Source organism: Schistocerca cancellata, chromosome 1 (assembly GCF_023864275.1).
Source record: "Schistocerca cancellata isolate TAMUIC-IGC-003103 chromosome 1, iqSchCanc2.1, whole genome shotgun sequence".
Lineage (NCBI taxonomy): Eukaryota > Metazoa > Arthropoda > Insecta > Orthoptera > Acrididae > Schistocerca > Schistocerca cancellata.
This window is the reverse complement of record NC_064626.1, coordinates 1278837258-1278850223: the sequence shown is the minus strand read 5'-3', so window position 1 is coordinate 1278850223 and position 12966 is coordinate 1278837258. Positions and strand designations below refer to the sequence as shown.

Sequence of the window (12966 nt, the reverse complement as noted above, 5' to 3'; positions counted from 1 at the left end):
TCAATATGCAGCAGACGTGATACAAAATTTGGGGTGGACATAATTAAAACAAAGACATATCTCAATGCAGCGAGATCTTAACATGAAATTTTGATAACCAACCTTCTCCTCTGAATGCGAAAATATATTGTTGACACAGACCTACATAGGGAGAAATGATCACCATAATACAAAAAGGTATATCACTCGCACAGGGAGATATAGCTGCTCATTTTTTTCTGCACGATGTTGAGAGTCGAATAATAGACAATTATTGTGAGGGTGGTACGATGAACCCTCTGCCATGCACTTAAGTGTGGTTTGCAGAGTATCCATGCAAATGCATATGTAGATGCAGAAATGCTTAACGTGTGACCGACCATGTAACTTTCAAAGGCATGAGTTCTTGTGTATTAAACTAAGAAGAAAGGAATGGCAATAATGACAATCAGAGAAAAACAAACATAATAGACAAAACATTTCAAGAGCAAGGAAATTAGTGAACAAAATTCTCAAAAGAATTGAAGAAGATGAACTCCTCTTTCAGATCAACCAAGACAAAACAAAACCATCAAAATCAGAGCAAGGGGTTTCAAGACTTTTAAACATAAAATAACCAAATACAAACCACTAACCCTACCACTTCATGATAAAAACCAAAATTTGTCCACAGCAACAGGGATAACTGCAAAACAGTGTCATAATATTTCAAAATGCTCAACTGTGAAGAATCCATTGAAAAAATGGATGCCCCTGAACAACAACTACCTTAACACGGAACCACCTACCATCGAAGAACAATTTTATGAAATCTCAAAATCTATATGGCCTCAGGAGAAAACTGAATCACAGCTGAACTCTGGAAGAATATCAATATAGAAATGTCATAGTCTCTCCCGAATACTCTGAATACTTTATGATACATGAAAGAATTCCAGATGAATGACAGATGGCCTTCATGCATCTGCTTCATATGAAAGGGTCCAAAACAGACCTAAAGATCTATTTGAGGATCTCATTCAAGTTATTCAGTAAACAGAGCAGAACCCAAAATCGACCACCAACTTAGAGATTACCAAGCAGTTTTCAGAAATGGAAGTTCCTGCCCAGCACAAATACTAAATCTCAAAAATCTCGTGGCCCAACAAAACTAAAGAGCAGAATCATATGTTATCACTTTCACTGACTTTCTAAAAGCATACTACTCAACCTGTAACAACAACAACAATGCTGTACTATTGTACATATAAGTAATTTTTTTTCCATCTGATTTTTCAGCAAACTAGTGTAATTGATGTTCTGATTTCATTTGCTTTTTGTTTCATGCCATTGTGTTAAGAAAACTGTAAACAAGTTTCAATGTGAAGATTAATGTTTACGTCAAATGTCAAGTAATATTGTGATAGAATTGAAATGTAACAAATTTTGAAACTGTTGTAAGATGTTTGGAATTGTAAATGTGCGTCTGGTCCATACGTAGGCAATGTGTTAAGATACGTAGAATGCAAAACCTCGGGTGAATACTCGGTCTGTCAGGGAGCGGTGAAAGGTGGATGGCAGGCGAGCGCGGGAAAATGCGCACGGGCACTGCACGGCACAATGGGCTCAGCAGTGGTAGTTGGAGTTTGGCACTGGTCTGAGCAACACCTTCTGGAGCGAGGAGGCTCTCCTGGAAGACATAGTTTCACTGGGCCTCGGGTATGCTGTTCCAACGCCCACACAGCATGGCAAAATTCCGTAGGCACTAAATGGAAAAGTATTGCGACGCTAAGAAGAATGAGAGTGCCGATACGTCAAGAGCCATAGCTGTGGTTGTATGTGTGCTCTGTGCCTCGCCATCTCGCCGCTTGCCAACCGCCGCATCAATACAGACAGGTTGAAACTTTTAGTACTGTATTCGTATGGACCATAGAGTGAACTGTTCAAAACAACCTAAATTTTACCAGAACTTTCCCCTCAATTAATTATCCTCACAACTAACCTACACAGGGTCCTTTCCAAATGTTGTGTAATCCGAGTGTCCCGAAATGAAAAATTAAATTTTGTGTTAATAATAATTACTTGCAGATCTAGTTATGTTCGAATGGTGTTTAAAGAACTGTTTTGTTAATGAACCAGTAAATGAATAACGAAGGTCTAACGAAGTTGAAAGAAAACTTTAATATTGATATAGTAATGAAGTTTAATTATTTCGAGACAGATATAAAGGTATTTAAATGAACAGTAAATAAGGAAAAAAGAAAGTAGTAACTCATATACTGGAAATCTTATAACGCATAATAATTTCAGTAACAGTAATCAATTTTTTTATACAGTTTCAGAGTCCCCCCCCCCCCCCTTTTATTCATTTGAATGCTGAAGTGTTCTAAATTGGTTTCACCAGCAAAAGTTAAAGTGAATATAAAAGCCAAAATTTATCAGTGTTTTATCTTTATCAAAATTGACATTTTGTGTGTGGCTCGAAAGTGCTATTTCTAGGGTAACCTATGCCCAATCTTAATCAGATCAATAGACAGTACGAAGTTTTATAGTATTCATTATAGTGTAGTGTTATGTATTCATGGTTTTTCTATATCAGTACAGAATGTGAAATTATCAGTTCAATAGAATTTCTGGTTCTAAAATTTTACAATATTATGCAGTGTTACTATGTGTTGTTTTGCATGAATATACGTCAACTTGTACAGGGAAGAAACTCAGTTAATGCCTAATTAGGCTGGCTACCGTATTATCATCAAATTGGTAGCATCTTCAGTGTTACTTTTGGTCCATCTTGACGTGTAATTGCATTTTGAACTTACTTGACGGATCATTGTATTTACAGAGTGGGTGTAAGTCTGATTTGCCACCATTCAGGTACACGCGGTCGATATCGATATAAAAATCCTCTCTCATAAGGTGAACCCCGCTCACTAACCATAGTACAGGCTTTAACGAGTATTGTGTGCCCCATGCGCACGTTACAAACCTACATGACAAAACCACAAACCTAACCACAGAAATCTCTACCATCATATACTCAAAATTTAAATTCATGGGAGAACTCTCCAAATCTTTTCAGATAAAAACTGGTGCACAGCAAGAAGACGGACTCACTACACTGTTATTTAACTACACCCTAAAAAAAGTACTCATTGAGTGGAACATGAAGTCCTGTAGTGGAATCCGACTAGAAACAAAAGGCATCAAAGTCAATGGCCAGGCTTTCACAAATGATATGGCCATATTAGCCAAGACATGTGAAGCAGCCAAAGAACAGAACCCGTGACTGGAAAAATAAACAGAAAAAACAGGTCTCAAAAGCTCACCTGAAAAGACAAAATTAGGACAAACATAAAAAATCCATCAAAACATTTTAAAGTGGTGTGTGTGTGTGTGTGTGTGTGTGTGTGTGTGTGTGTGTGTGTGTGTCAGCCAAAGGATTCAAATATCTCAGAGAATGTATCAGCTGAAATGCCCCTCAGAGAAAAAGCAACAACATGTAGAGGAAATGCAGTTGAACTGGACCTCCAAAAAAACATATAACAAGGAGTCCCTCTCATGGAATGCAAAAGTTAATGGAAGCAGAAGCCAAAACACTGTCCATAACCATCCATGACCCAACTGAAAGGTGTAGATGAAAGGAAGGGAGATACTAAGAAAAATCCTAGGCCCTAAGTTCCATAAAAGTGAATTAAACCCTTTATAAAGACAACCACAAAACGCTCAAGACACAATGAGGAAAAAAATAATTTATTTTTATGGACACATACGCAGAATGAAGCCCAGTCGGCATACCAAACAAAAATGTAGCTACTTCTGAAGAAAAAAATCAATATAATTACTTTAAGGAAGTGGAGGACTTAGCTGGACTCCAAATCACTGACAATATGCTCACAGATAAAACTGCGGGGACAGAAGGAAGGGGTGGGGGGCAAAAGAACAAGAGGTTTCGAGTCAATATCAAATACAAACAAATGGCCCCAGTCTCTGAAGAAAAAGAAGAAAGGATGGCAAGGTCGGAAAGAACAAAACAAATCTGCACTAACAGAAATGCACAAACATTAAAAAATATTAAGCTACTGTACCCCAAAGTCAAGTGAAAAAGAAGAAGAATTCAAGCCAAGTCTTGGAAGCAATAACATAAATTAACCAGTTCAGGTTTCTAGTTATTAAATAGCATTCATCAAAGGTGTTGATATTGATCAAAAGCTAAAAGTTTCAGTTACACATACAAAACTATTGTAATAAAACTGAAAGAAAAAACAGTGTTTGCTTTGGAAATTGTACAGGGTGAGTCACCTAACGTTACCGCTGGATATATTTCGTAAACCACATCAAATACTCAGGAACCGATTCCACAGACCGAACGTGAGGAGAGGGGCTAGTGTAATTGTTTAACACGAAACATACAAAAATGCACGGAAGTATGTTTTTTAACACAAACCTACGTATTTTTAAATGGTACCACGTTAGTTTTGTTAGCACATCTAAACATATAAACAAATACGTAATCAGTGCCGTTTGTTGCTTTGTAAAATGTTAATTATATCCGGAGATATTGTAACCTAAAGTTGATGCTTGAGTACCACTCCTCCGCTGTTCGATCGTGTGTATCGGAGAGCACCGAATTACGTAGGGATCCAAAGGGAACGGTGATGGACCTTAGGTACAGAAGAGACTGGAACAGCACATTACGTCCACATGCTAACACCTTTTTATTGGTCTTTTTCACTGACGCACATGTACATTACCATAACGTGGAGGATGCATAAATTGGCCAGCCCGTTCTCCTGATCTTACACCTCTGGACTTCTTTCTGTGGGGTACGTTAAAGCAGAATGTGTACCGTGATGTGCCTACAACCCCAGAGGATATGAAACAACGTATTGTGGCAGCCTGCGGCGACGTTACACCAGATGTACTGCGGCATGTATGACATTCATTACGCCAGAGATTGCAATTGTGTGCAGCAAATGATGGCCACCACATTGAACATCTATTAGCCTGACATGTCTGGACACACTCTATTCCATTCCATAATTGAAAACGGAAACCACGTGTGTACGTGTACCTCACCCCTCATGGTAATGTACATGTGCGTCAGTGAAAAAGACCAACAAAAAGGTGTTAGCATGTGGACGTAATGTGCTGTTCCAGTCTCTTCTGTACCTAAGGTCCATCACCGTTCCCTTTGGATCCCTACGTAATTCGGTGCTCTCCGATACACATGATCGAACAGCGGAGGAGTGGTACTCAAGCGTCAACTTTAGGTTACAATATCTCCGGATGTAATTAACATTTTACAATGCAACAAACGGCACTGATTATGTATTTGTTTATATGTTCAGATGTGCTAACAAAACTAACGGGGTTTCATTTAAAAAAACGTAGGTTTGTGTTAAAAAACATACTTCTGGGCATTTTTTTATGGTTTGTATGAACCAATTACACTAGCCCCTCTCCTCACGTTCGGTCTGTGGAATCGATTCGCCAGTATTTGATGTGGTTTACGAAATATATCCAGCGGCAATGTTAGGCGACTCACCCTGTATAAAACCATGGTTCTGATCACATTTTTACATGTAAAAGTGAACCTGCAATGGATGTTTCTGCCTACTGCATTAGCGAAAAGATGAAGTAGACAGAGAAAATATGACATAATTAGTTTAGTTTGTTTGGTACTCACAGGTGGTTATTCTTACAAAAAATTAAAGGGGGAGATGTAAAGTGATATGAAACAACAACTACTCCAGTCTCTGTTGCATACCTTGGATGAGAGAAAAGCCTCTTCATATCTTTTCTATCACTCTCCAAGCTTATGGATGCAATTAAGTAGCAATTGACAACTTCCCAGCTCTGTCTCCTATAGAACGGATCAGTCGAGCTGCTCTTGAGGGCGGCGAATGCAGTTTCTATAATCTAGAAAAGACGAAAACAGCATTATGTTGATTTCTATCACAATCAACATTTGAACTTAAAACAAATTAAAGTTAAGTAGATCCGTTATATTTGGGCATGTAGCCACCGAAACTATTTCTTCAACTGATATTTTAGCCATATACCAGTCTGCCATCTACCAAATGAGTCATCTGTCAGTTCACTCGAAAGATAGTGGAAAGGCATACGTCCACAATATTAACTGAAGAAATGGAGCAGTTGCACATCCAAAATCTAATTGATCAGTCAATGCATCACAGAAACATGAAGATGCAGACAATATTAAGTTACCTTCTCCACAGGTAAGTTTATCTGCCTGGAATGATCCTGGAAGCAGACTGCCATCTCAGGTCCGAGACTGTCAGTTGTGCTGTATGTCAGTTTCTGAGGCTCCACCATCATCTTACGGTTTCCTCCTCCAAATTTTCCAAGAACTCTGAAAAAACAGCAGATATTTTTATTGTTTAAAACTATCAAATGATTTAAAGAACATCATGAATATTAGTTTAAACAGCTCTTTTTATAATCACATCTATTGACAGCAAACAGTATGGTGTCACAGCAACACTAGCCGAAATAAGTTTACCACCTGAAAGCAAACCAGACACAAGAAAATAGGACACAAAAATTTGGTGTAGGTGTAATACACAGTACTGCTTGACAGAGCAAGACTAAGTACTTGAGCATGGCATTGAGCAATCATATTTGTCCCTCTTTCCTTCCTTGAATAACCCATTTGGTAAGTCCTCTGAACACAATAAGCAAATTTAATAGCAGTGGAATACAACATCCTATTATCAGCCTAATATTGTACATAACAGAAAAGCCTTTGCCTGTGTGCATTCAAACAATATTCTTTATCAGAGTAATAGTCAAATAATATGACAAGAACTTCTATTATTTATGGTGGTTTGCTGACTCTGTGAAAAACATAACTGGAGATAAGCAGCAACATCACAATTTAACAGTGCCATCTAGCGGTCCTTTTAAAAAAAAAAACATCGATCCTCATAGCTTCTACTACATGAGTTTGTTGAGCATCTTCGTTATGGTTTCGCATTTACTGCATGAACCTGTTACGAAATGTACTGCTCTTCATTGAGATCTTGCTCTCTCTTCTATTAATCCTATTGGGAGGGGTCCCACATGTACGAACAATACTCAGGAATCAGTCAAACAAATAATTTGTAGGCCACATTGTTTTGAAATTGTGACAGTCTTTTTGTTGTGCCTATCTGCGACTCAACATCTCCGCTTTATGGTGATTAGTTAACTATCCTTTTCATAATATTGTTACATTCCATCCTGGATTTTACTACTGTTCTCTTTTACACGGTCGTTCCACTTCAGGTCACTACGGACAGTTACTCCTAGGTATTTTATGGTTGTCAAGTTTCCATTGATTTAACGCCAACAGTGTAATCAAATAAAACAATTCACCACAATGTGCAAACTCTCTTTCTTTTACCATTAATGTATGAAATATTCTTAGATATTGTACCACTGCTTCAGAAGGAACTTTATCAGCTTAAGACTACTGCAATATGCATAAAGCTGCCTACTGCTACATCTTCAGTGTAATGTAATCATTCTGGCAAGACGAACAATTGATCATACCTAAATGCCACGTGTGCCACTTGCTCCGAGGGATTTCGAAGTGTCCTCCACAGTGCCTGCATCAACTCTGCACGTACTGGCTGTATATGTTCGTACAGGAAATCAGGCTGCAAGTTGTCCACACACAAGTCCAATGTTCTTAGGCCCTAAAAGGAAAAAAAAAACATTAAACACTGTTTATATGCAAGCCATTTCTAGCTAGGAGTCACATTTACAGCTATCAGTCTCCAGTGAAACTGGAACTGACTACATGTGGTATCCTCAAGACCCTTGTGGTTTCTTGTGTATATCGGTGATCTTTTATCAGTAGCATTAGCAGATGCCACGCTTGTTTTGTCTACAAATGGTATAAATGAAACTTCCTGGCAGATTAAAACTGTGTGCCCGACCGAGACTCGAACTCGGGACCTTTGCCTTTCGCGGGCAAGTGCTCTACCAACTGAGCTTAGAAGCACGACTCACGCCCGGTCTCACAGCTTCACTTCTGCCAGTATCTCGTCTCCTACCTTCCAAACTTTACAGAAGCTCTCCTGCGAACTTTGCAGAACTAGCACTCCTGAAAGAAAGGATATTGCGGAGACATGGCTTAGCCACAGCCTGGGGGATGTTTCCAGAATGAGATTTTCACTCTGCAGCGGAGTGTGCGCTGATATGAAACTTCCTGGCAGATTAAAACTGTGTGCCCGACCGAGACTCGAACTCGGGACCTTTGCCTTTCGCGGGCAAGTGCTCTACCAACTGAGCTACCGAAGCACGACTCACGCCCGGTCTCACAGCTTCATTCTGGAAACATCCCCCAGGCTGTGGCTAAGCCATGTCTCCGCAATATCCTTTCTTTCAGGAGTGCTAGTTCTGCAAAGTTCGCAGGAGAGCTTCTGTAAAGTTTGGAAGGTAGGAAACGAGATACTGGCAGAAGTGAAGCTGTGAGACCGGGCGTGAGTCGTGCTTCGGTAGCTCAGTTGGTAGAGCACTTGCCCGCGAAAGGCAAAGGTCCCGAGTTCGAGTCTTGGTCGGGCACACAGTTTTAATCTGCCAGGAAGTTTCATATCAGCGCACACTCCGCTGCAGAGTGAAAATCTCATTCTGGAAACAATCCCCCAGGCTGTGGCTAAGCCATGTCTCCGCAATATCCTTTCTTTCAGGAGTGCTAGTTCTGCAAAGTTCGCAGGAGAGCTTCTGTAAAGTTTGGAAGGTAGGAGACGAGATACTGGCAGAAGTGAAGCTGTGAGACCGGGCGTGAGTCGTGCTTCGGTAGCTCAGTTGGTAGAGCACTTGCCCGCGAAAGGCAAAGGTCCCGAGTTCGAGTCTCGGTCGGGCACACAGTTTTAATCTGCCAGGAAGTTTCATATCAGCGCACACTCCGCTGCAGAGTGAAAATCTCATTCTGGAAACATCCCCCAGGCTGTGGCTAAGCCATGTCTCCGCAATATCCTTTCTTTCAGGAGTGCTAGTTCTGCAAAGTTCGCAGGAGAGCTTCTGTAAAGTTTGGAAGGTAGGAGACGAGATACTGGCAGAAGTGAAGCTGTGAGACCGGGCGTGAGTCGTGCTTCGGTAGCTCAGTTGGTAGAGCACTTGCCCGCGAAAGGCAAAGGTCCCGAGTTCGAGTCTCGGTCGGGCACACAGTTTTAATCTGCCAGGAAGTTTCATATCAGCGCACACTCCGCTGCAGAGTGAAAATCTCATTCTGGAAATGGTATAAATATTGAAATAAATAGCAAATCAAATTGTGGTTTCAGAAAGAGTTGATGTAATCTCGATCAACATTAATTAACAAATCAATTCTAGCCAAGGTATCATCATTAAAGTCAAAAAACTGAATGTATGCAGTTTCAAACTAGCATGAGGCACCAATTCAATCTACGCAGAAATGAAAAGAGCATGGATGTGGGAAATATAGACTTTGTTAAATTCCAAATATTAACAGCCGACACCAAAAATTCATAATGAATTCATTTTGAGAGGTGTATACAATTGTGTGAATTTAAAATTGTCTTTGAAGTTTATAAATAAACTGGGTATACTTACAATAAATTCTCAGTTTATTTATTCCTTAATGAATTTTGTCCTAAATTACGTATCTCTCTTTCAAACCAACACCTCTGTTCATGTAATTTATTCCAGGAATATGAACGATCTTCATAAAGGTACAATCACTCACTTTGCCCCGGAAAGTTACCCATTATTTAGGAACTTGCATTTCAAAAGCTTGTAACCAATCATAAAAAGTCTAGCTGCTAATCAAGTACAGTTAAAGATGAGCCTAAAGAATCAGTAAGCAACTCCTACTCCACTAGAAAATATCTTAGCAGGACTAGCTGATGCACAGTTAAACACTGTTAAGATGCTCCCACCTAAAATGGTTGCCTGTTTGAAGCGTTAACTGACTCTCTCCTTTGGTGATATGTTTTCGTGAAGCTCTATGGGGCTCACAAAATCTATCATATGTAACAGGTGATTTGTCAGGGAAAAGATGCCCTGTTGTTAACAAATGGTCTTGTGAAACCTCCTTCCTAGCCATACTCCTGACTTCCGCCTGCGACTACATCCATCGTGCGTGTTTTTTCGTCCAAATTTTCTACCATACATACACCCACAAAGTGAAAGCCAAGAGATATATTGCATTCGAAAGGTTTAATTCAGTGTATACTCCAAACGAAGCTACGGCTGTGTCAGTTTTTCTATACATACTAGTAACCCAAACAAAGGCTCGAGAAATTGTGAGCAGAATCAAAATAGAAACTTTCACAGTGTACACAGGTTGGCTCAATAGGTTTTATGGATATGCTCAAATTGTTTACCAAAAAACCATGGTGAGTTCAAAAAGTAATTAAGCTCTAATGCAGATATTTTTGGGCTTACTGCAAAACACTAAATTTGCTTTTCCTCCCAATACAATCAGCAAACTTCAGCTCATGTTTCAAAAAATTATAAAAATGACTAACAGACTGATGAGCCAAAATCTGTGAATCTCCCGAATCCCTATTCATAATGAGTCTTATTTCATTTGTGCAGGATCACACAAAACTTCAAGCCACCAAAATTGTTGCCAGAAGGCTGAAATATTTTTGGAGGGAGTCTGGGAGTTACTGGTGAATATTTTTGTAGTGTACATTAGATAAATAAATTTTGTCATAGATATGTGAATGAACAAATGTCAATGTTAATGATCATGATGACTAGGACTGAAATGCAGTCTGCCAAAAAGTGTAACATCCACCCATCTACTTTGAGACCTCCACTAATCTTTGTTATTGTAACCAATCACTTTGATGAAGTTATATTTTGCACAAGTGTTATTTGAACCAATGAACACTGATCATGAATATAAAAAGTTTACTTTCGCAATGTATCGGTATAATCTACTGTTCGACTGCACGTTTTATGTATGTGCATGTATCATGAAATGGGTATCTGCAAGCCGAGATTATATTTGCGGAACCTGCTGGTCAGGCAGTTTATTCAGTGTTATCGAGTTCTGTCTTGGAGATATGGTGCAAGTCACAGAGGAAGAGAAGCGGTAAAAATGCCTATGATGCCATAGAGACAAGAAAAGTAATGCATTCATTCAACTGCAACCTGTTAAATAAGACAGACCAGTTGTGGGCTTACGTCTTTTGCAATGTTATTGTGATGGTTCAAATGGCTCAGAGCATTATGGGACTTAACATCTATGGTCATCAGTCCCCTAGATCTTAGAACTACTAAAACCTAACTAACCGAAGGACATCACACAACACCCAGTCATCACGAGTTATTGTGATGTTCCCGAAGTTTGAACAACTAATATTCACTGTACACAAGAGTGCAATATACGATATGCCGGAAACATCATATTTATTCTGACAATTCAATGTTGGATTTGTACTCAAGCAGTAACTGTAGCACTTTGAGAAATGACGTTCAATCGCAAGAGGTTGTCAAGTGTCCTGAAATACAGTGAACAAGACTGAATAATAGAAAATCTTAGCTCCCAATTAGACTTTACATCGCCTCCCAATATCACGGTGAAGAACAAGTGGAACATCACACTGTGTACGTCCTTAGTACTGGATAGTAATGGTCAAAACATTGAGTCAGCTGCATATCTGTCAAGATATTCTCTATTGCCACATGTTAATTATCAGTCTGTGGTGTGGTAGAATGTCTAATGCCTTTTGAAAATCTAGGGAGACTGAATCTACCTGCTTATCACCATGTCGAATTGGAAGATGTCGTGTGAATAAAGAAAACAGAATCTGTGATGTTTTGTGAAGAGAAGCTTTCCCCTCAAGAGACGTCATAACCTTTGAGCCCAAAATAAGCTGCAAGGTCTTGCACAGACTGATGTCAGCAATATTTGTCTTAAAATCTGTGAACCCTATCTTTTCCCCTTTTTGCAAACTGTAGTGATCTGCACGCTCTTACAGTCACATGGGACTATTCGCTACACAATAGATTCTTAATACATGAGCTAGGGAAGAGGCTAATTCCACAGTATATTCTATGTACATCGTCAAGTCACATTAACGTGACTGCCGCCTATGTTCAATAGCCACTTACAGAGGCAAACGGTACCATTGACAGTGAGGCTCTACAAGTGTGTCAGGGAGAGGGGGAGGGGGAGGGCGGCACCAGCAGGAGGAAAACAATGCAGACTGTCATAATGCAGAAACAGAATGATTTGTCTGATATCCAGAAAGACAGAAAGTTGGCTTTCGAGCCAAGGTCTCAGCATTTCCAAAATGGGTAAGTTTGTAAACCGTTACGAGTGTCGCTGTAGTTTAAGTATACCGTGCTTGGTAAAATGGTGCTGTTCAAAACTGGTGCAGATGCGACTGTGGTGCAACATGCCATAGACGACAGGGGTGAGCGATGGCTGCAGAAATGTGTGTGGGCGAATAGACATACAACTGTTGATCAAGTGACTGCCCAGATGAACTAAGGAGGTACCAACTGTGCTGTTGTGACTCGCCGATCATTCAAAGTGCCGCCGCGCAATTACACGTGTCCTCTACGTGTGGTGCTGTCTGCCAGCCATGCAGCAGCTGCGCCACCTAAGCGGCCAGCCAAGCAGCAGCCGCTAGACTGGGACTCAGTGCTCATTCCAATGCTAACTTTTACACATGTCTTGTTTGTCAACTTACTCTGTGACTTATATGTGTTGTGTCATTCTGAAATATATGTGTTAAACTTGACGTTAAAACAATTGGCGACGAGGTAGTGGATTTTTCCTTTTCACCGTTGACCCACAGGTTTCCATGGCTACTGTCGGGCAACTATTGCAAAATCTCCTTGAACAGCAAACGCTTCTAACAGCGGTGATTCGCGATTTCGTCATGGCGTTGGCTATACCTCCTTTTCCTCCTTACGACGAGACGGCGGAAGACTGGTCTGATTATGAAAAACGTCTTCGACAGCACTTCTTGGCATTTCATGTCACGGACGAACAACCCTGTAAGTCTCTGTTCCTTT

The 12966-nt window shown here is 40.0% G+C and overlaps 1 protein-coding gene across 1 annotated transcript in view; it reads right to left on the bottom strand.

Annotated features, from left to right (window-relative positions):
• Positions 1 to 12966, bottom strand: part of LOC126146787 (transformation/transcription domain-associated protein) — a 508296-nt gene that overhangs the window by 364761 nt on the left and 130569 nt on the right. The window contains exons 17-19 of the mRNA XM_049915647.1: positions 7516 to 7661; positions 6190 to 6334; positions 5729 to 5880 (exon numbers count right to left, since the gene is read on the bottom strand). Coding sequence (XP_049771604.1) covers positions 5729 to 5880; positions 6190 to 6334; positions 7516 to 7661 — 443 coding nt within the window. The remainder of the gene's footprint in view (positions 1 to 5728; positions 5881 to 6189; positions 6335 to 7515; positions 7662 to 12966) is intronic.